At 53.6% G+C, this 23,872-nt stretch overlaps 2 protein-coding genes across 3 annotated transcripts; one reads left to right on the forward strand and one right to left on the reverse strand.

The window, feature by feature from the left end:
* The first annotated feature begins 309 nt into the window (after positions 1-309).
* GYS1 (glycogen synthase 1) lies at positions 310-19,506 on the forward strand. 2 transcript variants are annotated; one of them, XM_056135956.1, is made up of 16 exons: positions 310-651; positions 2,113-2,294; positions 5,952-6,143; positions 6,762-6,947; positions 7,186-7,330; positions 7,605-7,722; positions 8,320-8,440; positions 8,655-8,761; positions 10,600-10,659; positions 10,769-10,847; positions 11,817-11,930; positions 12,294-12,420; positions 16,682-16,777; positions 16,975-17,138; positions 17,775-17,855; positions 18,089-19,506. In XM_056135956.1, exons 1-16 carry the CDS (start codon positions 534-536, stop codon positions 18,401-18,403), a joined length of 2,205 nt encoding a protein of 734 aa, XP_055991931.1. In that variant the 5' UTR covers positions 310-533; the 3' UTR covers positions 18,404-19,506. The 2 variants fall into 2 exon arrangements, with proteins under 2 accessions (XP_055991931.1, XP_055991932.1); XM_056135957.1 differs by lacking the exon at positions 2,113-2,294 and having other exon boundaries at positions 311-651.
* A 1,791-nt stretch (positions 19,507-21,297) lies between these two features.
* On the reverse strand, positions 21,298-22,803 carry FTL (ferritin light chain). Its single transcript, XM_056136300.1, has 4 exons — positions 22,492-22,803; positions 22,156-22,302; positions 21,758-21,883; positions 21,298-21,590 (listed from the first exon to the last, which is right to left on the reverse strand). The coding sequence occupies exons 1-4, from the start codon at positions 22,591-22,593 to the stop codon at positions 21,438-21,440; spliced, it is 528 nt and encodes a 175-aa protein (XP_055992275.1). The 5' UTR covers positions 22,594-22,803; the 3' UTR covers positions 21,298-21,437.
* Positions 22,804-23,872: the final 1,069 nt, after the last annotated feature.

Below are 23,872 nucleotides of genomic sequence, written 5' to 3' on the forward strand. Positions count from 1 at the left end.
CCGATTGCAAAATTCCTCACACTTCTTAGGGTAACCACACGTCCCCCACGCTCCCTTTTCATCAGGATTCCACCCTCAGCCCTCCCCACAAAGATGCTGCTCTCCAGGTTCGGATTGACGGAGCTGGGAGCCAATCGACTAGCTCAGCGGTCGGCCCCGCTCCCCAGAGCCCAGCTCATTTGCTGAGGCGGTGGTGGGGCAGAGGGAATCCCTGTCCGTCCACCAATGAGCGGACGTGTGAGCCCCCGCCCCCAAGATGGGACCAATGGCGTTAGCCGGGGAACGGGCACCGCCTCCTGGCGGCTGCAAGGTTTCACTGCAGGGGCCCGCTTGGGTTCAGTGACGCTGCGGCTGCCTCCTGCCTGTGTCCGAGGTCTCCGGGCGGGGGGGGTGCGGTCGTGCAATAGGAAGCCAAGGGCATTGCAAGCTTCCCGTTGAGCACCGGCTCAACTTCGCGCCCTGCGCGGTGCATTCCTTCGACACCTCCCGGGCCCCCACCTGTGGCCCCCCGGAGTCCCACTCTCACGTCGGCCATGCCTTTAAACCGCACTTTGTCCGTGTCCTCACTGCCAGGACTGGAGGACTGGGAGGATGAATTCGACCTGGAGAATACAGTGCTCTTCGAGGTGGCCTGGGAGGTGGCCAACAAGGGTGAGATGGCCAGGCAGAGGGGCACTCAAGCGGGGCAGGCGGGGCTGGGGGTCTGGAACTCTTGATAATAGGGGAATGGGACCGTCTGGCGTGACTCTCGGATCCTAGGCAAGGAGCCTGTGACTCCTGTGCCCTTGGACAGGGTCTGAGGTATGTTTGGGGCCCGGGCGGAGGGGATGAGAGCCTGGCTGTTAAAGATAAAAGGACCCTAGAAGTAAGGGGCACTGGGTGCTGAGGGCTGGAATGAAGGATTCCTGGATCCTGGAGGCTGGGATGGAGGCTTTTCCTTGTGCCAGCCTGGGTAAGGGGCTGAACCTCAGAACCGGCCCCCTGGGGAAGTTGAGGAGGATCTGGGGCTGTTACCCCAGATTTGGAGCAAGACTGTAGGAATGTCTAAGTTGTGCTGGGGAACTTGGGGAATTGGTTGCTTGAAAAAAAAAGGGGGAGGAGGCCGGAGACCCCAGTTCTTAGATTTGGGGGTGAGAGAGTGGACGCCTTGGCTCGGAAGGAGCTGAGGGCCTGACAATGGGCTGGGAGGAGTATCCGAGGCCCGTGGCTCACGCACATGCCTTGTGGAACAGCCAGGCTGGGAATTCCTAAGTTGATCAGGGGCTGGGCCCTGGAATGGGTGTGGCCGAGGGGCCTGGATTTCTGCGTCCTGGGCCCCAGGAGGCCTGAGGTTCTTGAAGAGGCTGGCACCAGGCAGGCACTCAGAAGTCTAGCCCCTGTGGAAGGGGAGCAGGGCAGAGTCTGGACTGGAAAGGCCCGGAGAGCTAATGTTAAGCAGGTTGGGTGGGGGCCCAGGTCCCAGGGTCTGGAGCTGAGTCCTTGGAGGGGCAGTTCCCTGCACGCCTTGCCCACAGTTGGGGAGAGGACACTGGGGAACAGGTCGGCAGAATCCCTGGGGGGTGAGGAATGACAATTCTGGCTTTTCTTGGGCAACCAAGAGAAGGAAAAGCTAAAGAGAGTCACGGAGTTTCCTCTCCTGTGTCCTAGTGCCCGTTCTGTCCCATAATCTAACCTCTCATAGAAATCTAGTCCTGGTAACCAACATCATCCTTGGGGCCCCAGGCCCTAATGATCAGACCTAGGTGTCCCCCTCCCCCCACCCGGAGTAGCCCCTAGACTCAGTCTGAAAAGTCTTGGGGCCGGGATGTGCTCAGCCAAGCACTGGCCTCGCACATGTGAGACACGAGCTTCAATCCCTGCACGCAAGAAAGCAAAAAAAAAAAAAAAAAACCTAGAAATCTAATAAAGCCCTTCTTTTGTCAGAATCTCAGCCTCAGGCCCCACTTCCACCCAGGAGGCCACCCCCCAGCCTCCTCTCACTGTGAAGCTTGGCTCCCCACTTCCTCATCCCCCTAAGCCAGAGTTTCCCGGGACCCCAGCACCAACCCTGACTGAGTTCCCTGACCAGAGGGCCCCATGCAAGGGACCACACTCACCCCCTTGGGCCCACAGTGGGTGGCATCTACACCGTGCTGCAGACCAAGGCGAAGGTGACAGGGGACGAGTGGGGTGACAACTACTACCTGGTGGGACCCTACACGGAGCAGGGCGTGCGGACTCAGGTGGAAGTGCTCGAGCCCCCCACCCCGGCCCTGAAGAGGACCCTCGACTCCATGAATAGCAAAGGCTGCAAGGTGGGCATGGCCTGGGCACAGGGGAGCAGCAGAGAGGAAATGGGTGGGCAGGGAGGGAGGAGTGGGAATGTGGGAGGAGCCAGACCTTCCCGGACTAGCCAATAGCAGGGGCCCTGGGAATTGGGGGTACACTTAGACTCCAGGACCCAAGTGAAGGGACAGACAGTAGGTCCCAGACAGCCTGAGAAATGGGTCGAGGGGTCTGGGAGGTGGGCAGGCAGCCAGAGGAAGGGTGAAGTTCAGGTTCACATTTGGCTTCCCCACTTCCTGCGCCCATGTGACCTTGGCTGCTAGCATTCATTTGGCTTCTCCACATCCCTCCCCTGTGGCCCTGTGACAGTGTGACGGCATTTACCTTTTAGGGTTCTTGGGAAAATGAAATATTTTGTCTTCCATCTAGTTTCACATTGAGGTTAGAGACTCGTTATCTGTGTCTTCTTTCTCCTTCTCTACTTCCGAGGGGACAGAGAGAGACACAGTGTCCCCAAAAGTGATTGTAGCCTTAGGAGCTAGAGCAGGAGAAAGATTCAGATACAGAAGAGAGGGGCTGGAGCGATAGCACAGCGGGTAAGGCATTTCCCTTGTATGCAGCCGACCTGGATTCGATTCCCAGCATCCCATATGGTCCACTGAGCACCACCAGAAGTAATTCCTGAGTGCAGAGCCAGGAGTAACCCCTGTGCATCAATGGGTGTGACCCCTCCCCCCCTCAAAAAAAAAAGCAGATACAGAAGAGAAGCTGCTTTGTGTCTCTGAGAGAAAAATTCAGAAGAGAGAAAGAGAGATTACTGATGAAGGCGGAGGGAGTAGGGACTGGTTACATAGTCCCAGGTGATAGAATTGGGGGTGGGCACAGTGAGGCTTGGCGGAGGAGCAGGGAGCGGCCCAGAACACCTAGAGAGGTCAGATGATGGGGCACATGAAAGGGCCTACAACCTGGGGAGAGTAGGGGGGCTGCAGGGCCAGACTTGCGGGGAGCCCTCACTGGTTCAGCCTTCCCAGCCTCTGGTTTGCTGGAGGTCAGAACCACAGTGCTAGTACAGCAGGGAGGGCATTTGCTTTGCACGAGGCTGACCCAGGTTTGATCCCCAGCATCCCATATGGACCCCAGAGTCCACCAGGAGTGATCTAGAAGCACAGAGGCAGGAGTAAGCCCTGAGCACTGCTGAGCGTGGCCCCCAAATGAACAAACTAAATTACCAGCCTCTGGTTTCGGGTGGGGTCTGGAGTGAGGACAGCCAGCTCAAGTCCCCAAGGAACCTGAGGTCAGCCCAGCCCTCCTCCATGGCAGCTGCTCCCCACGTGCTGGGGCCCTAAGAATAGCCCCCCCAGTAAAAGGGCAGATAACAGCTGGCAGGGGGGAGGGGCTCCTTAGCTGGGAAAAGCCAGATTGGGGAGGCTCCCAGCTCTCAGGAGGAAAGGCGGCCATCAGAGACCTGTGACAGGGGCAGAAATAAGGCAGCAAAGGGCCAGTGTCACGTACAGTGTGTAGGATGCTTGCCTTGCACACAGCCAACCTCGGGTCCATCCCTGACATCCCATATGGTTCCCCTGAGTCCTCCAGGATTGATTTCTGAGTGCAGAGCCAGAAGAAAGCCCCAAGCACCACCAAGTGTGGCCCAAAATCAAAAAAAGAAAAGAAATAAGGCAGGGAGGCTTTGACACATGGCCTGGGGTCGAACAGTGCTGCTCTGTACTATCACCAGAGTGATAGTACAACAGATAGGGCACTTGGGTTTTATCCCTGGCACCAGAAAGGGTCCCACAAGCCCCGCCAGGAGTGATCCCTGAGCATAGAGGAGCAAGCCCTGAGCATCGCTGAGTGCCGCCCCCTCAGACAAGATGCTCAGATCTTAAACTAGAGGTGACAGTGCAGGGGTTAAGGTACTTAACCGTGGACCCAGCTGAGTCCGGTTCAATCCCTGGTACCACATATGGTACCCCAACCAGGAGTGATTCCAAACTCCGCCCCCCTCACCGTGAGAAAATATGATAGAGGTGGTGGGTAAAGAGAGCTTTCTTGGTTACTTTTATTGTTTTTGTTTTATTTTGGGGGAGGAGTACACCTGGTGATGCTCAGGGATTACTCCTGGCTCTGCACTCAGGGATTACTCCTGGTGGGACCATATGGGATGCTGGGGATTGAACCAGAGTCACTGAGTGCATGGCAAATGCCCTCTCTGCTGTACTCCAGCCCCTAGTTACTTTTATTATTTCCCTCGTGTGTGTGTGTATGTGTGTGTGTGTGTGTGTGTGTGTGTGTGTGTACGCACATGCTTTTAGGGGAATGAAGTTAGACAAGTGTTGTTATGTTACTTGCACCAGTGCTTTGCAGGGTACAGTCTGTTTTTTCTCCCTGGGATTGCCACACCCAGCTGAGCTCAGGATTTACTCCTGCGTTGTGCTCAGAGATCATTCCTGGAAGGGCTTAGGAGATCATATGGAGTTCCGGGAATCAAACCCAGGCCTGAGGCTAGAGAGATTGTCCAGCGGGTAGGGTGCGTCCCTTGCATGTGGCTGACTGGGATTTAATCCCTGGTATTCCATATGGTCCTCTGAGCACAGCTCAGAGTGACTCCTTAGAGCAGAGCCAGAGTAAGCCCTGAGCACAGCTGAATGAGGCCCCAAACAAAACAGAAGTAAAGAAAAACCCCAGGTTGGCCCCCTTGCATGCAGGCACCCTCCCCACTGTCCTGTCATTTCAGCTTCCACTCTACCCTTTTGCTTGTTTGTTTGTTAGATATATTGTTTTTGGGGAGTCACACCTGACAGTGCTCAGGAATTACTTCTGGCTCTGCACTCAGGGATCACTCCTGGCAGTGCTCAGGGAACCCTGTGGGGTGCCAGGGATTGAACCTGGCTCTGCAACATGCAAGCAAGCATTCTCCCTGCTGGCCCCTCTTTAATGGCAACACTCACACACTTGGTTATGGATTGAGGGTCATTGTGGGCATCCTACCCCACCCGGAGAATGCAGGACAGCTGGGGGCCAGACTCCCTGATTCCCACGCATGTTCAAGGCAGGGCGTCTGCACCACCTTGGGTGCAGTTTCCTTTATTTTTATTATTTTGCTTTTGGGGTCCTAGCCGGCAGTGCTCAGGGTTTATTCCTGGCTCTTTGCTGAGGGGTAACTCCCATTGGGGTTCAGGGAACCGTTATGTGGTGCCAGGAATAGAAGCCAGGACAGCTGCGTGCAAGGCAAGCACCTACCTCACGTTATTGCTCGGCACACAGGGGCAGTTTTGTTTTTGCTTTTTGGGTCACACCTGGCGATGCACAGGGGTCACTCCTGGCTCATGCACTCAGGAATTACTCCTGGTGGTGCTCAGGGGACCATATGGGATGCTGGGATTCGAACCCGGGTCAACTGTGTGCAAGGCAAACGCCCTACCCGCTACACTATCACTCCAGCACCATCACAGGGGCAGTTTTAACAGAACAGAAGCAGAGCAAGAAAACCATTGCGAGGTACAGCCGATTGTGGTGGGCAAAAGTAAGGGCAAATGGAGAATGGAAGAGCAAGTGGGATATTAGCAAACCCGGAAATGCAGGAAGGGCCGAGGCAGAAACCTGGACACTGCCCCTGTGCAGAGCAGAAGCCCTGAGATAGTGTCCCGTTATTTGGGGCCACCCTGAACCTCCCTCTGTCTCCCCAGGTGTATTTCGGTCGCTGGCTGATCGAGGGGGGCCCTCTGGTGGTGCTCCTGGATGTGGGGGCATCTGCCTGGGCCCTGGAGCGCTGGAAGGGGGAACTCTGGGACACCTGCAATATTGGGGTGCCCTGGTATGATCGCGAGGCCAACGATGCTGTCCTGTTTGGTTTTCTCACCACCTGGTTCCTGGGTGAGGTAGGCCCCCCTGCCAGCCCCAGTCACTCTTTGTTGGGTTTTGGGGGTGCTGGTGATGCTTAAGGTGGAGGCTTTACCCAGCTCAGTGCTTGAAATTGGGGTCCCGGGGACCATACGATGCTGGGGATCCAGCGCAGGGCCCCAGCTGGTCGATAGCCCTCGGAGCCATCGCTCCTGCTCCTTTCCTCCTGCTTCATTCATCTAAAGGAGATGTGGAGGGGCCGGAGCCACAGGAAGGGGGGGCACTTGGTTTGCACACCACCAACCTGGGTTCTATCCCCGGCATCTGATAGGGTCGAGCACTGCCAGGAGTGATTCCTGAGTACAGAGTCAGGAGTAATCCCTGAGCATTGCGGGTGTGGCCCAAGTTTCCAAAATAAATAAATAAATACAAATGGTTTAGTGGGGCTGGAGGGGCCCTTAATTCTATTTCTCTGAAATCTGGGCCACCTCTAGGGCTCATACACAGTCCCTTGTCCCGTGGGGGGTTTGGGGGTGACCCCTGCTGTGTTTCCTGGTGTTGCTAGCCCACCCCAGTCACCTCCACCACAGTGGGGGTGACAGTTAACCTTGCCACCCCTACGGCGACCCAGCAGCCCTGGCTTTGTTGCCCTACAGTTCCTGGCCCAGAACGAGGAGAAGCCACATGTGGTGGCACATTTCCACGAGTGGCTGGCAGGCATCGGGCTGTGTCTGTGCCGAGCCCGGCGGCTGCCCGTGGCCACTATCTTTACCACCCACGCCACGCTGCTGGGGCGATACCTGTGTGCTGGTGCCGTGGACTTCTACAACAACCTGGAAAATGTGAGCTGGGGGGGCGGGGTGTGTGGCTGATGGGGGCTGCAAGTGCCTCAGGTCTGCCCAAAGCTGCCACGAACCCCAAGACCCAGGAATTGTTCACTCCTCTCCTCCCTCCAACCCAGGGGTCCAGCCCCCAGTCTCCTCCCTTTGACTCAGGAGTCCAGCCCCCACCCCCAGAACCCCAGAGTCTGCACCTCCAGTCTCTCCCCTTCCAAAACTTGACTGCCCCCTGCCCACCCAGTTCAACGTGGACAGGGAGGCGGGCGAGAGGCAGATCTACCACCGCTACTGCATGGAGCGGGCGGCGGCTCACTGCGCACACGTCTTCACCACCGTCTCCCAGATCACTGCCATCGAGGCGCAGCACCTGCTCAAGAGGAAACCAGGTAGGCCTGGGCCCCAGGAGGCGCCTACTGGACGCTGGACACTGGCCTCGCTGCCTGCTTGCGCCCTCTAGAGGCCAAGGGGATGTTTCTCTGCTGTAGCTTCAGAGCTCCGCAGGGTCTCTGGCATTTGATTAGGGGGCCAGCTGGGTCCCCAGGAGCGCAGCACAGTGGCTATGGAAAGAAATTGTGTAGGAAAAGGGCCTTCCTTCGGTTGATTCAACCACATGCTGATCGCACAGAGCAATGGCAGATGGACCCCTGTCCCCAATCCCAGATATCGTCACTCCCAATGGACTGAATGTGAAGAAGTTTTCTGCTATGCATGAGTTCCAGAACCTCCACGCTCAGAGCAAGGCCCGGATCCAGGAGTTTGTACGGGGTCATTTTTACGGGTACGTGGGCCAGATGAAGTTTTGAGCCCCTCTTGGATCTGTGGGAGGGGCTCAACCTCTTGTATTCTCAAGCTCCTGAACCATAGCTCGGTATTGAAGGCAATTCCAGCTAAAGACAATAGAACCAGCATTCCCAGAGGTCTGTTCTTTGCTGGCTGTCAGTAGGTTTGAGATCAGGCCTGGTGGCTCTCAGTCTTCGCCCTTCCTTGTGGCTGTTGTTTTTTAATTAAAAAAAAAAAAGTTTTGGCTTTTTTGCACCACACCCAGCAATGCTCAGGAGTTACTCCTCGGGGGTGGGTGTGGGACCATATGGGATGCTGGGGATCAAATTCAGGTCAGCCACATTTGGGGCAAGTGCCCTCTAGGCCATACTACCTCTCCAACCCCAAAGGCATTTTTGCAGGGAGGGGGCTGAGGGTTGGGAGTCACACCCAGTAGTGCTCAGGATTTACTCCTGGCTCTGCACTCAGGGATCAATACTGGTTGGGTCTGGGGACCATATGGGATACCAGAGATCAAACCTGGATCAGCCGCATGCAAGGCCAGAGCCTTACCCACTGGCCTGTCACTCTGGTCCCTTCCTTGTGACTTATTTAGGCACCTGGACTTCAACCTGGACAAGACGCTGTACTTCTTTATTGCTGGCCGCTACGAGTTCTCCAACAAGGGTGCTGATATCTTTCTGGAGGCCTTGGCTCGGCTCAACTATCTGTTACGAGTAAATTCTGGGATGTCAGGGGACAGAGGGAGGAGGAAAGAATCAGTTCATAAATGGGGGGCAGGGACCTGGGTGAAGGCAAGTCCCTCTCTCCCACAATTCTCCTTGACTGGAAGGGATCGTCCAGAATCCCAGTGGCGTTGCAGCTAGGCTGGCAGCTCAACATTCTCCCCTGCGACCCTGATGTCTCCTCATTTTCCTCTGCCCCACCCAGGTGAACAGCAGCGAGCAGACAGTTGTCGCCTTCTTCATCATGCCAGCCAGGACCAACAATTTCAATGTGGAAACACTCAAGGGCCAGGCCGTGCGCAAGCAGCTATGGTCAGTGGTGCCCTGTCCTGGTCCCTGCGGGGCTCACCTTTGTGTGCCTTGAGTCTATCATTGCCCCCTGGACTTGATCAGCCGCCCCACAATATCTAGTGATACAACCTGCCTCAGGCACCCCTAGATGAGGGCAGGAAGAAGGGATGCAGAGGGTGGGAATGGGGAACCTGTGTGCCACCATGTTGGGGCTCTGATATGAAATGGGTCATATTCTGCCCATGCCATGAACTCTTCCCAGCCTGATGACTTTAGACAACCCATCCCCTGCTCTGAACCTCAGTTTCCCCACCTGAAAAGTCCCATCATTAGCCTTCAGACATTCATTGTGCCCCTATGGTGTGCTGGGCCATGGGAACGAACACACCTGTGAACAAGAAGGACAAGACTAATTGCCCACATGGAGTTCAAATTCAAGAAAATTCTACCAGAAGTGCTCTAACACTGAACTGTGAGACACAATTGTTAGGATGAGTCACATAGAATGCTTGTAGAGCAGAGACCGGAGAGCACAGGAAGGAGGAATCCCTGGGTGTACCTGGGAAATGGAAATAGCCTCTCAGGCAGAGGGACTAGCAGTGCAAAGGCCCTGCGGTGTGTTTGAGAGATTGTGAGGAGGCCAGTGTGACTAGTGCAGAGTGACCCAGGGATATGGGGGAGGCAGTGAGGGGAGTTCCAGGATGGGGCTGGAGCACTAGTATAGGAGTGGACACTTGCCCTGCATGCTGCCAGTCCCCATTTGATTCCCTGCACTGCATCTGGTACCCTCCCCAACCCTAGCAATGCAGAACAGGAATAGCCCCTGAGTACCACCAAGGTGTGGCACTGAGGGTGGGATGGCACTTTGCTGCCTTTATTTATGTTCACACATTTTTCTCTCTCAAATGTGTACATATATATGTGTATGTATATATATACATACACACATATATTATAATTATAAGTAGCACTGTCCTCCCATTGTTCATCAATTTTCTCGAGCAGGCGCCAGTAACGTCTCCATTGTGAGACTTGTTGTTACTGTTTTTATTATTTTTTTTGTTTGTTTTGGGGCCACACCTGGCAATGGTTAGGTGTTACTCCTGGCTCTACACTCAGGAGTTACTCTTAGCGGTGCTCAGGGGATCATATGGGATGTCAGGGAACAAACCCAGTCAGCCGTGTAAAAGGCAAACACTCAGGGCTGGAGAGATAGCACAGCGGGTAGGGCATTTGCCTTGCACGCGACTGACCCAGGTTCGATTCCGAGCATCCCATATGGTCCCCTGAGCACCGCCAGGAGTGATTCCTGAGTGCATGAGCCAGGAGTGACCCAAAAAGCAAAAGCAAAAAAAAAAAAGGCTAGTACTCTACCTGCTATACTTGTACTATCACTCTGATATATATTTGTGTGCGTATACATGTATATATATATATACATATATATATATATTTTTAAATAAAATGGGACTTAGTGGGTTGGGGGAGTGGCTCAGTGTGAAATCACATGCATACATGGTGAGGCCCTAGATTTGATCCCTGGGACTTGACTTAGCCTTGTCACACCAAGAACCCAAGAAAGCCTGGTGACTTTTCTGGATGACTTGCTGTGAGCTGGCTGTTCAGCACTTTTTGTCATGAGCTCAGAGTCCTCCCCGGGAGTGTCTGACGTTGATTTTATTTTTATCTGTGTCTGATGGGCTGAGGCCCTGAGGCCTGGGAGGGCTGGTCAGTCTCTGGTCACACAGCTGATACAAGACATCTGAACCCCCCGTGGCCTGTCCCCTGGGTCCCCACCCTCTCAGTTTCCCCAAGGCCCCACAGTGCTCGTTTGACAGCTGGTGTGCTGTCCTTTCCAGGGATACAGCCAACACCGTGAAGGAGAAGTTTGGGAGGAAGCTTTACGAATCCTTGCTGGTGTGAGTATCTACCCTACAGTTTCTCACCTTCCCAGCCCCGCTAGTGGCACCCATGCCCCTGGCCCTGCTTGGCACCTATGCCCACATGCACCCACCTGCTCGTCTGCAGGGGCAGCCTCCCAGACATGAATAAGATGCTGGATAAGGAGGACTTCACCATAATGAAGAGAGCCATCTTTGCCACGCAGGTAGGCTGTGATCCCTTAGCAAAAAAAGTGGCAGCTCCCAACAGCCTCAGAGGCGGCTGGCCCAGATGTCAGTGGGTGTCCACAGAGGGTATTGACCATAGGAACCTTTCCAGATATAGCTGGCGAGTTGAAATGTGAAGCCCCACAGCTGGCGAGCGGCCACAGGAGGGGCTGTGCTGGCCATGCATGTGGCCAACTCTGGTTTGAAACCCCAGCACTGCTCAGCAGCCCCCAGCACTGCCAGGGGTCACCCCTGACCAGAGGACCAGGAATAACTCCTGACTCCTAAGCGCTGCCAAAATAAAGAAGCAAAAAAATCAGCCAGAGAGACAAATCAATAAGACCCTTGCCTTGCCCACTGTCAGTCTGGGTTCAATCCTGGGCACCACCAAGAGTTCTCTGAGCATTGCCAGGAGTGATGCCTGAATACAAAAACAAAGAAAAGATAAGGCAAAGGAATCTATCACCTAGCAAAGGCTGTGCATGCGGGAAGCCTGGGCTTGATCCCTGGCATCACTTGGTCAGCACGAATATTACAGGGACCACATCCCTTCTAGCACAGAGCTAGGTATAAACCTGAACATTGCCAGGTGTGCCCCAACCCCTCCCCCCCCACACATACATACACAAGCAAACACAGAAATAAATCGGTCTGGAGCGAGAGAGATAATGAAGTGGATAGGACTCCTGCCTTGCACTTTGATGACCTGGTTCAGTCCCTAGCATCCCATTTGGTCCCCTGAGTACTGCCAGGAGTGATCCCTGAGTGCAGAGCCAGGAGTAACCCCTGAACATCTCTGGGTGTGGCCCCACAAATGCCCCCTACTCACCCCCCAAAAAAAAGAAATCTACACCTCTCAGTAAACTTCTGGTCATGCTGAGGGATATGCTGAGGCTTCTCTGGGCTCTCGGAGAAGGAGGGGGCCCCTGCTCCTTCTTTGACCCTTGTCCCACTTGTGGCTCCTGCAGCGCCAATCTTTCCCTCCTGTGTGCACCCACAATATGCTGGATGATTCCTCGGACCCCATCCTGACCACCATCCGCCGGATTGGCCTCTTCAACAGTAGCGCAGACAGGGTCAAGGTGAGGAGAACATGAGGTCTGGGATACCTCGGTGGGTGGGACCTTCATTAGAACAGAACCTTCATTAGAGTGCTAGTCCAGAATGTAGGACACCTGCCTTGCATGTGGCCAACACGGGTTCGATCCCCGGCATCACATTTGGTCCCTGGAGTACTGCCAGGAGGATTCCTGAGTGCAGAGCCAGGAGTAACCCCTGAGCATTGCCAGGTGTGATCCCCAAAAATCCGCCCCCCCAAAAAATGCAGAACTTTCACTTCCAGAGCAGAGACTTGGCCACTCCAAGTCTTGTGTGACTTTTGAGCAGTTTTTGGCCTCTGCTGGCTACTCCTGTCTTGGGGCTGATCCTTTACTTCTCCCCTCCAGGTGATATTCCACCCAGAGTTCCTGTCCTCCACCAGCCCCCTGCTCCCTGTGGACTATGAGGAGTTCGTCCGTGGTTGCCATCTTGGGGTCTTCCCCTCCTACTATGAGCCATGGGGCTACACACCCGGTAAGTGCTGTGATCCTGGGGGCCCCCATATACCCCAGGCTCTTCCGTTGCCAAGTTGGAACCATGGTAGCAGCCTGTTGGCCAATAGCATTTGTCCTTGACACAGCAGATCTAGTGGACTGATGTCTGTTCATCCGGGGTGCCTTCTCCATATGTTTGGGTTGATCCCTGATGTGGAACAGATCACCACTAGGAAGGAATGGGGCCCTGTGTCCCCAGCTGCTCTTCTGCCCATTGGACCTCCCTCTCCTGCTGCCCCCTAAGATCTTCAGGTTGAAAGAACTGATTTAAAGTACCTTGGGGTGGCCCCTAATGATACTTGGGCACCATGCAGTGTTGGGGACCGAACCCAAGCCTCCCACATGCAAATCATCCACCCAACCCATTGAACCATTTTCTCCGACCCCTACTTTTATATCTTTTTTTAATATATATTTTTATGGGCTGGAGCTATAGCACAGCGGGTAGGGCGTCTGCCTTGCACGCAGCCAACATGACCGACCCGAGTTTGATTCCTCCGCCCCTCTCGGAGAGCCCAGCAAGCTACCGAGAGTATTCGATATGCCAGACACAGTAACAACAAAGTCTCCAATGGAGATGTTACTGGGCCCGCTCGAGCAAATCGACGATCAACGGGAGGGCCTTTACCTTTTACCTTTATATACTTTTATATATTTTGTATAAAAATACATTTTTATATTTTTATTTTGTTGGGGGGGCACACATGGCTGTGCTCAGGGATTACTCCTGGCTCTGTGCTCAAGGATAACTCCTGGCAGTACTTAGGGATAGAACTCAGGTCATGGCATGCAAAGCAAGCACCTTAACACCTGTACTATCTCTCCAGCCCTTTTGAATCTTTGGAAGGCAAATGCCATTTTTACTTCTTGTAAGTACTTCTGATTTTACAAGTACTTCTTGTTGTACTTATAAAGTACTTGTAGTACTTCTGATTTTCTTTTTTACTTGAGGTAAATACTTTATTTACATTATATTTCAATATAATTTCCTTTCTTTTCCCCCCATATACTTTTTCTTTCTTTCTTTTTTTTTTTTGGTCACACCCAATAATGCACAGGGATTACTCCTGGCTCATGCACTCAGGAATTACTCCTGATGGTACACAGAGGACCATATGGGATGCTGGGAATTGAACCTGGATCAGCCGCATGCAAGGAAAATGCCCTACCCACTGTGCTATCACTCCAGCCCCCGCCCCCATATACTTTAACTATACATTAAAATTATTTAGACAAGGGGTATGAGGCTTCACCAGACCTCAGAGGTACAATGGCATAAAAAATATTTAGAAAACCCAAAGTATAGTAGGCATTTTTATTTATTTATTTATTTATTTATTTAAGACAATTTTTTAATGAATTACCGTGAGATACAGTTAGAAACTTTAAACTTACAAACTTTTGTGATTTTATGTTTCAGTCATACAATGATCGAGTACCCATCCCTCCATCAGTGCCCATTCTCCACCACCAATGTTTCCAGTATCCCTCCTCCCCCTCTCCCCCCACCCTAGCCTCTGTAGCAGGAACTTTCCCTTTTACTCTCTCTCTCCTTTTGGGTGTTATGATTTGCAATAAAAACCTGGAGTGATAGCACAGCGGTAAGGCATTTGCCTTGCACGCAGCCAGCCCGGCCGAGCTGGGTTCAATTCCTCCGCCCCTCTCAGAGCCCGGCAAGCTACCGAGAGTATGTCGCCCATACGGCAAAGCCTGGCAAGCTACCCGTGATGTATTCAATATGCCAAACACAGTAACAACAAGTCTCAAAATGGACATGTTACTGGGCCCGCTCGAGCAAATCGATGAACAATGGGGGACGGTGTTTGACAGTGTTTTGATTTGCAGTACAGCTACTAAGCGGCCATCATGTTTGGTCCATAGTCTACTTTCAGCACACATCTGCTATCCTGAGCAGGCCCTCCAAGCATCATTTACTTGGTGGTCCATTCTCTATCTCAGCTGCCTTTTCCCCCAGCATGTGAGGCCGGCTTCCAAGCCTTGGAGCAATCCTCCTGATCCTTATCTCTATTATCCTTGGGTGTTAGTCTCCCATTATGTTGTAGTACTTCTGATTTTATGAGTCATTTAACAAATCTTTTATTTATTTATTTATTTTTAAAATTATTTTTAATGTAGGATGCTATTTATTTATAAATGCTATTTATAAATGCTATTTATTCAGCCACTGATTAGGCTGATTAGGCTGATTTAATTGTTTATGAACTCCACCTTACTTTTTTTTCCCCCAATTTTTATAATTTTATTTATTGAATCTCTGTGAGAGCAGTTACAAAGCTTTCGGGTTTAAGTCTCGGTCATACAATGAAACACCCATACCTTCACCAGTGCCCATTATCCACCACCAAAATCCCCAGTATACCCTCCCATCCTATACCCTCCCCCTATCTGTGGGGCAGATGATTTCCAAATTACTCTCTCTATACTTTGATTACATTCAACATTTCGACACCACACCCACCATTATTTGGGATTTTACCCCAACACTCAGTTCTGCCACAAAGGCAACAGTAGACAATTTGTTTTCTGTTGCTGGTTATGCATAACATATGATGTTGCATGGCTGCAGTAGTGGTCGCACAATTCTGAAATTCCGAAATTTTAACAATTAAATCCAGAGGGATTTTTTGCCAAAACCTGCTGGGTTCCAAGATTTGTTCCTGAGTCTCTGGGATCATGGCCAATAAGCAGCTTGATCAGGAGACAGAGAGGCCATTAGTGGGCGGTGACTCGGGGTGTCGTTGGGGTGGGGAGGAAAGGGCCGGCTCCACCCCCATCCCATGAGGCCCCACGTGTCTTGTCACTGTGGACCCAAACCTGACTGTCCAACGGCCTGTGGCGGATGGCGGCCACCGAGCCGCCAAGGGGAAGCAAGAGGAGGGACGCACCCTTCCCCCACCGGGGTGGCCCAACAACAGTAACCTACTGCGCGGTTTGGATGTGTTTCTGCCAAAAGCCACTGTGTTTCAAGATTTGTTTCTTTCTCTGGGATCATGGCTTTAACGAATCTTTTAAACTGTGCTTGAATGAAAATGAGTGGGGCCAGAGTGCTAGTACAGCGGGCCAGGCACTTGCCTTGCACCTGGCAAACGCAGGTTTAATCCCCAGCATCTGGTAGGCTCTTCGAGCACGTGATCTTTGAAAGCAGAGCCAGGAATAAACCTTGAACATAGCCAAATGTGTCCCAAAATCAAAAGAAAAAGAAAAGTACTTCTGCCAGTTTATTTTCTTCCATGGTTAAATTAGATAGGTGTTTCACTTGGTCAGGTCCCAACCTATTTTTCCATAAGCCCTGTCATATTTCATGCTGCATTTGCAGCTTATAGAAGTTTCTAGGCACCTTTACATTAATTATATGAACTCTTTGAACTCACTTTCAGGGCCAAAGCGATACGGTGATATGGCGGGGAGTGATACAGCAGGGAAGGTGTTTGCTTTGCATGTTATGACCGGGTTGATCCCTGGTTATCCCATAAGGTTCCCCAAGCACCACCAGGAATAATTCCTGAGTGCAGAGACAGGAGTAACCCCTGAACATTGCTAAGTGTGATTCAAAAAACCAAAAAAAAAAAAAAAAACACTAACCAAACAAACAGAAAACCCTTCGTTCTCTGTGCTGTTGAGGTATTTAATTTGCCATAGTTGGTGCTCTGTACATAGTTATAATCCCTTCCTTACCGCCTTACCTCAGAACAAACTGTGAGGCTGTGATAACCAAGCTACAATCTGGTGTACTAAGAATGTACATTTCAATTGTAAAATGAATGGCATTTGTCCAGAACAGTGCTCAGAGGCCAGAGACATATCACTAACCCGGGTCCAATCTCCCGCATTCCATATGGTCCCTGGAGCACCGCCAGAGTGATTTCTGAATGCAAAATTAGGAGTAACCCCTGACCGGCATGGAACCAAAATCAAACAACATTTCCTTCCCCCCCAAAAAATAGAATAGGTCCTCGATAAATTAGTTTCCTAATCCAGTTAACAGTGATCAGCCTTACTGATTTTTTTTCATCCTCAAGTCTGGGGTAAGCGCGTTCCCCTTCCCGCGTCTGTTTATCAGAAAAAAGCCTGGTTCCCTCACACCAGGTTTTTCCCTTCTGACCGGCTCTGCACGGCACCCACACTGGGCAGAGACGCCAGTAGGGGGCGCTGTTGAGGCTTTGCTGGCGCTGTCCGACCGTGGGAGCCCCTCAGCAGGACTTTCTCTTGCCTCCTCGCAGCTGAATGCACAGTTATGGGCATCCCCAGTATCTCCACCAACCTCTCTGGCTTCGGCTGCTTCATGGAGGAGCATATTGCAGATCCCTCAGCCTACGGTTAGCGTCCCAAATAAGCGCGGGGCTCTTGGATTCGGGGGGGGGGGGGAGGATGGGCGGGCATGGGGGACAGTCTGCTGGGACTCAGCGGGAAGAGGGACCCTGGTATTCCCGAGGCCCAAGGGGAATAAAGGTTCTCCCCAACCGGTTTTCTGAGCCCTTCCTCGTTCCCCCACCCCCACCCCCGGCCCCCGCAGGCATTTACATTTTGGATCGGCGGTTCCGCAGCTTAGATGATTCCTGCTCGCAGCTCACCTCCTTCCTCTACAGCTTCTGCCAGCAGAGCCGGCGCCAGCGCATCATCCAGCGGAACCGCACGGAGCGCCTCTCCGATCTTCTGGATTGGAAATACCTAGGCCGGGTATAAACTCCCCTTCCCTAGTCTCTGCTACTGAATCACCAGCCTCTTCTGCCTCCGGGTCTCTGGTCGTTCGGTCGCAAAGGCTGACGTCGGGAGACACGGTTGTTGCCGTTGCTGCCTCTTTAAGATCGCTTTCCGTAGAAGACCACCTCTGCTTCCCACCTCTGCTTCCGCGCTGCTGTGAAAGCGGCTGCAGATGAAGCACTGACCAACAAGGAGGAAGTGGCTCCCTATTGTCCATTCACAGCCCAGTTTATCTACTTAAGGGGGCGGGTCTTCAAAGGCCTTAATTTGCATAGGACCCTATGGATGCTGCGGCCGAACATTCGCATCTGCATAAAAGGTGTAGCTAAGGGCGGGAAGCGCGCACAGCGGGGAGGGCTCCTGCCTAGCACGGGGGAGGGGGGAGGGGGGTGTCCGGGGTCCGGGTCCAATCCCCATCGTGCCTTAAGTTACTCCGAGCACCGCCAGCTGGAATTTCCGAATTTCTGAGCGCAGAGCCTTGCCGGGTGTGCTACCTCCTCCCCCACCCCCCGAAAGAAAAATGTAGCCAAGTTTGGCACCCCCACCCCCATCCTTGTCCGCCAGGATTTAACCAGTCCCTGACTCCCCTCCTCCTCTTCCTTCCAAACCAAGTACTATATGTCAGCTCGCCGCATGGCACTGGCCAAGGCCTTTCCAGAGCACTTTACGTACCTGCCCCGTGAGGCCGACGCGGTAAGTAGACTGGGTGTCCCGGCACGGCCTGGAACTAGAGAGGGCGTGGGCGGGCAGCCCGCTGTGCTGCTGGCAGCCCGCTGTGCTGCTGCGGGTTGGGGATGGAGGGAGCGCCTTCAGGGGTGCAGGTGGCACTGGACACCTGGGCCAGAGTCCTGGACGGGGCTCTGTGAGGTCTGCGCACAGCGAGGTTTTGTGTTCACCCCCCCCCCCACCACCACCACCTCATACAGACTCAGGGCTACCGCTACCCACGGCCAGCGTCCGTGCCCCCGTCGCCTTCGTTGTCGCGACATTCGAGCCCACACCTGAGCGAGGACGAGGAGGAGCCCCGGGACGGGCTGCCCGATGCGGACGGCGAGCGTTACGACGAGGAAGAGGAGGCTGCCAAGGACCGGCGCAACATCCGCGCCCCGGAGTGGCCCCGCCGCGCCTCCAACGCGGCAGGCAGCAAGCGCGGCTCGGTGGACACGGCGCCGTCCAGCTCGCCCAGCACCCCCAGCTCGCCCCTCAGCCCCGCCAGCTCTGTGGGGGAGGAGCGCAACTAAACCTTTGGCCCCTACACTCCCTGCTCACCTGCCCCCCTCCCCCGCCCCCGCCATCTGAAGGGCGGATGCGGAGCGGGAATTGTTGCCAGCACCCCACTCCTGATCCAGAACACTCTGTGGGGTACACTGCCCCACCCCCTCTGCCATACACTCCAGCCTCTCCAACTCAGCTCTTGAACTCCGCCCCTCACTCCCACACTCCAGAGCCTCACTGCTGTGCCTTTCTTGGGTGCCAGAACCATAGTCTGGACCCTGGACTTCCACCCAGGCCTGCTGGGGTCCCGTAAGTCAGAAAGTGCCATTACCCGCCCCTATGGTGCCAGCCAGGCTTCAGAGGCCCTTTTGGCTTGCCAATTCTACAGCACGCCAAGCTCAGGTCTAAAAGCTCCCTGTGATACCCCAGTGAGACAATCATGTCCAGCAGGGGTCTTTCAGGGACTTGGGTTCAGATGCAAAAGGTCCTGCATGTCTAGTCCTGACTTGGTCGTGGACAGACAGCGACCTGGAGATTACCCTGGATTAGCCTTCCCTGGGGGTGTCCAGGAGGATCTCTCCACCACTCCTCTCTTCATGCCCCCTCACTTTGGCCAAGTGAGGGATGGCAGAATCTCCTGATATTTCATCCCCTACTGGGAAGCTTGCCTTCTTGTTTTAGAAGCCTTGCTGGCCTTTTCTGAACCTCACCCCACAACTCTGAGCCTGAGCTATCCCTGTAGTTCCAGGTTTCTGTGCTCCAGGGGACCGTCCTGCTAAGGACACAACTACTGTCAGGCCCTCAACATTTCCCAACTACTTGGCACCCCCCACTCCCCACAAAACCACTGGGTTCTAGGTTTCAGCTCTCAAATCTAGAACCTCACCGTTACGCTGCCTCCCGGTCCCTTTTCCCTTATCTAGAGCGGAGCCCCTGGGCTCTCAGACCTCCATATGTACCTCAGTGCTCTTCCACCCCAAGCTGTGCCGGCCCCCAGCTCAGGTGAAGGAGGGACCCTTCATGTGTGCCGTGTCCCTGTACTTAGTTTGCAGTGGGGAGGGGGTGGGGAGAAGGGTTGTGACTGAAGTGTGTCCAGAAATGAAAAAATACATCTATATTTAAGAAGTCTAAGTCTGCTCCAACATGCTGGCTTGCTGGGCCCCTGTACCATGTCCCTCCAATTTCTCTCTCTCCCTCTGGCCTTTTCTGTGTTCTGTGTAAAATTTTGTTGTGGTTTGGTTTGGGATTGTGTGTGTGTGTATGTGTGTGTGTGTGTGGTTTTTTGTTTTGTTTTGCGTTTTGGACCACACCCGGTGATGCACAGGGGTTACTCCTGGCTCTGCACTCAGGAATTATTCCTGGTGGTGCTCAGGGAACTTTTTTTTTTTTTTTTTTAGTGCTCTGCCTGTTGTCCCTGCTCTCCGGCTTTGCAGATGGTGTTTCTTTTCAGAAAGAAATCAAGCAGTGCTCCTAGAGGTGCCCAGGAGATCATGTGGTGTCAGGGGTTGAAGAAGCATGGGAGGGATGGAGAAGGATCCAATCTACAGGGTGTTTAATCACAAAGGCCATTCAAGACTCCTTAGGTTTCAGTGAAATTTCTCCATAGCAGATGCTATTAGGCACCAGGGCCAGAAGTGGCTAAATGCACATCGTGGGCAGTTCACCTTTTTGTTTTTGTGCCACATCCGCAGTACTTGGGGCTTACTCCTGGCTCTGCTCAAGAATCATCCCTGGCAAGGCTTACAGGGGACCATGTGGAGTGCTGGGGCAGCTACGTGCAACGCAGGCACCTCCTCACTGTACTCTCCAACCTACCTTTGCAGAAAGTTAACAAATACGTGGTGGCATCAGGACTTTGGCCGGTTGTTCCTCAGTGTTTCAGGAAAAATCGATTTCTTTCCAGTTTGGGTTCGATAGTATTTGTATTTCTGAACCAATCGCCTTTTAGGGTGTCAGAAGCTTTGATTAGACTTGGATGTGCAATCTTGACCCATACAGGCTCTCTCCCCCATAGGGTCACTAGTGGTTACACAAGTGCAGTGACAGCAAATAATGCTCAGAGTGGCCAAAATACCAGGTGTCCAGCTGCCACTTCCTCTTAAGAGTCTACAAAAAGCAGAAGGGGCCATGGGTCAGTTTATTTTTGTGTAGGAGTTAGGGAGCTTGGGGTATGTCCAGCAGTGCTTAGGGTCTAGTCCTTGAGGTACAGGGGGGACAATATGTGCTAGGAACTAAGCTGGGGCCTACTGCAGGCAAAGCACTCGCCATGGCATGAACTATCTGCCAACCTGGTGGTCAGAGTTGGCTTATTTGAGACTTGGATACAGCATTTGCTGGCTAAGGCATCTTCATGCTTCTTCAGTTCCCATTTGGAGAATGTGGCCCCAAGTTTCACATCCTGCTTCTGTGCTGAGCCCTGCATGTCTTTGGTAGCCCAAGCAGGCGGATTTCTACTGCATAGACCAACTCAGCAATTTAGTGCACCTTAGAATTAAGATTACAGTGAGCCTGGATCTTCAGGCCACTCCTGTTGAAACTGGAGGCCCTTTGGAGCTGGTCAGACTAGCATGAGTGACTCCTGGTTACCGTGAACATCTCTGGGGCTCTCCTCACTGTATAAAGGGGCCCAGATTTATACTTCACCTCCCAGGACTGAGCCAGAAACCATCACTTTCACTCAGCAAATACAGACTGTTTGCTTATGCCAGTGTACTCTGTTGGCAAATGTTTGTTTGCAACTACCAACCCACAGGTCACATGAAAACTGGGGTCTCCCATATAGGAGGGGCAGTGCCCAGGGAAAACACCATCAACTGGCCTCATGGCTGAGCCAGAGGCCTGATACAGAAGCCAAGATGCTAGAGAACATCTATGTATATGGATCCCACCTCCATTCCCACACCACACACACATACACATATTCAGTTGTTGCAAAAGCTTTATTGGTTATTTGGTCCACTTCAGAAGCTGCCCAGGGAGCAGCAAGGAGGACTCAGGCCAAGCCCGTGATACCAGGGGGCACCACTGGAGACTCAAAGGCCACAGGGGTTTGAGCGGCGCCTAGTCGTGTTTGAGGGTCAGCCTCTCGAAGAGATACTCGCCCAGACCAGGCTGGGGGCTTCCTAGTCTGCGGAGGTTGGTCAGGTGGTCACCCATCTTCTTGATCAGTTTCACCTCTTCGTCCAGGAAATGGCTCTCCAGGAAGTCACAGAGCTGAGAAATCAGGGGAAATTGCTTCCATTTAGATACAGGTGGGCTACCAGTGGAGTGGAGGTTCAGGAAATGTACCCCCAGAGTAACAAAGCTTAGAGAATCACCTCAGCAAAGGCCTGAGGATGGATATTCACGGGTGAAATGGGGAGGGTGGGGTGTTGACTTACATGGGGATCCGAGCGGGTAGAACCCAAGGCATGCAGATCCAACAGGGCCTGGTTGAGATTCTTCTCCAGGACCATAGCCGCTTCCATGGCCTCCAGGGTTTTACCCCACTCATCCTGGGAAGGCTTCTAAAGAGAAAGGGGGGCGGGGAGGAGGGCTCAGAACTAGTCTGGCATGTCTTAGAGTATTTCCCTGCGCCCCCAGCCTCTGCAGACGACTGAAACCACATATTCTAAGAGACCAAGAGCGATCTGACCAGATCGGTTCTGTAAGCGGCTGCATTTCTTCGCCAGAGCCCGCGCAGTGCCCCGGGGCAGGGTTTGCGCTCAGAACCGACTGGGAGAAAAGTAGTCCGCGCGCAGGGCCTGCTGGGAGATGTAGTCCGCGCCTCACACCTTACCTGCACGTCCTGGAAGAGGGCGCGGCCGCCACGCTGGTTTTGCATCTTCAGGAGGCGTTCGGCGCCCTCGCGCTTCTCCTCCGACAACTCGCGGAAGAAGTGGCCCACGCCCTCCAGAGCCACATCGTCGCGGCTGAAATAGAAGCCCTGCGGGAAGAGATGGCGGGAAGCGCGGTCAGCGGAAGAGAAGGCCCTGACGCGCGCTCCACCCTCTGAGCCGCCCGGAGGGACAAAGACGGCTCCGCGTGGGCTGAGGCCTGGGGCGCGCAGCCGGGGCGAAGGGGGCTGGGGGTCGGGGTGGGGGACAGGGATCGGAAACTGCCTGGGGACCCTCACCAGAGAGAGGTAGGTGTAGGAGGCCCGCAGATGCAGGTTCACCAGGCGATTGACGGCGGCCTCCACGTCGGAGGAGTAATTCTGACGAATCTGGGAGCTCATGGTTGGTCGGCAGTGAGAAGTGAAGACCCAAAAAGGATACTAGATGGTCCCGGGGGAGAAAGGGCTGAAGAGTTGGTTCCGCTCCGCAGGTTGAGACTGGAAAGAAAGTTGAGGGTGGCCGGAGGCAGGCTGGTAGGGCGTCCCCGGGTCTGTTCCGTCCAAACACTGTTGAAGCAAGAGACAGATCCGCGGGACCACCGAGCGCGCTGCAAGAGCCTGCGCAGGGGCGGCTGCTTTTATTGAGTCGAGGCCCCAGGGGGCGGTGTGTCCGGGCAGGGCTTCCAGCCAATCGGCGCGCCGGGAGGCGGGGCTTGGAGCCCGCGAGTGGCCAACCCGCAGCCGAACGGAGCCCCATCCCCCCACCCCCACCCCAGCCCTGTGGTGGGCAAGTCACGCGCTCCGAGCGCGAGACCGTTGTGAAATGGGAATTGGGGCGTGTTAGGGATTTCGCGGGTGGGAAGGGTTCTAAGGGCTGATTATGGGAAATCGAGGCCTCGGGGGGCCTCTCTGGTAGGTGGAAGATTCTTGGGCATACAGGGAGTTCTGGAGATCCCTGGGTTGCTCTGGAAGTTAAGCTGGATTCTGGGATTGACTGTCTAAGCACCTACTTTGCTGGAGCCCTGAGGTTCCTTCACCCCCAGACGCAGCTGGATGGCTGGGGTTTACTTTGGGAGACACAGGAGCTTGGAATTATTGAGAAATTCAGGAGACTTCATGCTGGAGACCTGTGGGGCAATCGGGAGCCCTGAGGTCACTGAAAACTGGTGAAAGTCTGTATTTTCTGGAGCACACCCTGGAGAGTGCTTTGAGCTACCTTGTGCTGAGCTACCAGATTAGTAGGGCCGTTGTCCAAAGCCTTGGGGTTCACCGTGTATCCCACCCCTAAGGAGAGGAGAGAGAACTTTACAGAAGCCTAGTTAGGGCTTCTTAGAAAGGGAATACTTGGAAAGGAATGAAATACTTGGAAAGAAACTGAAAGAAGATGTTCCACACACTGACGGAGAGGGGGCCGTTTTGGGTTTTGGGGTCAACTTCAGTGATCAGGCTTTTTGGAAGCTAAATTGGGGAGGATTAAACTATCACTAAACCTTTGAATCTCTGAGGTTGCATCCCCAGAGACAGACTTGTAGGCAATGATACACATCTGGCATGTCTGGCCCTAGACAGGCTCTCAGCCTTGCTTGACACACATTCCTGCTAAGACACTAGGAGTGGCCTGGGGTTCTGGGGCACCCTGGACAATGTAAGACATGTGGACAGGCTGTCTGTCTTCAGATGG

The sequence above is a fragment of the Sorex fumeus genome, unplaced genomic scaffold, assembly GCF_029834395.1.
Source record: "Sorex fumeus unplaced genomic scaffold, SorFum_2.1 ptg000122l, whole genome shotgun sequence".
NCBI lineage: Eukaryota > Metazoa > Chordata > Mammalia > Eulipotyphla > Soricidae > Sorex > Sorex fumeus.

Bases quoted from the DNA above. Each gene is read 5' to 3' on its own strand.
- FTL (XM_056136300.1), bottom strand. From the start codon at position 22,593: ATGAGCTCCCAGATTCGTCAGAATTACTCCTCCGACGTGGAGGCCGCC. The intron at 22,303-22,491 runs GTGAGGGTCCCC...CTCTTCCCGCAG, and splicing joins CCTACACCTACCTCTCTCTG to GGCTTCTATTTCAGCCGCGA. The intron at 21,591-21,757 runs GTAAGTCAACAC...CTGATTTCTCAG, and splicing joins CTACCCGCTCGGATCCCCAT to CTCTGTGACTTCCTGGAGAG.
- GYS1 (XM_056135956.1), top strand. From the start codon at position 534: ATGCCTTTAAACCGCACTTTGTCCGTGTCCTCACTGCCAGGACTGGAG. The intron at 7,723-8,319 runs GTACGTGGGCCA...TGACTTATTTAG, and splicing joins GTACGGGGTCATTTTTACGG to GCACCTGGACTTCAACCTGG. The intron at 8,441-8,654 runs GTAAATTCTGGG...TGCCCCACCCAG, and splicing joins GGCTCAACTATCTGTTACGA to GTGAACAGCAGCGAGCAGAC.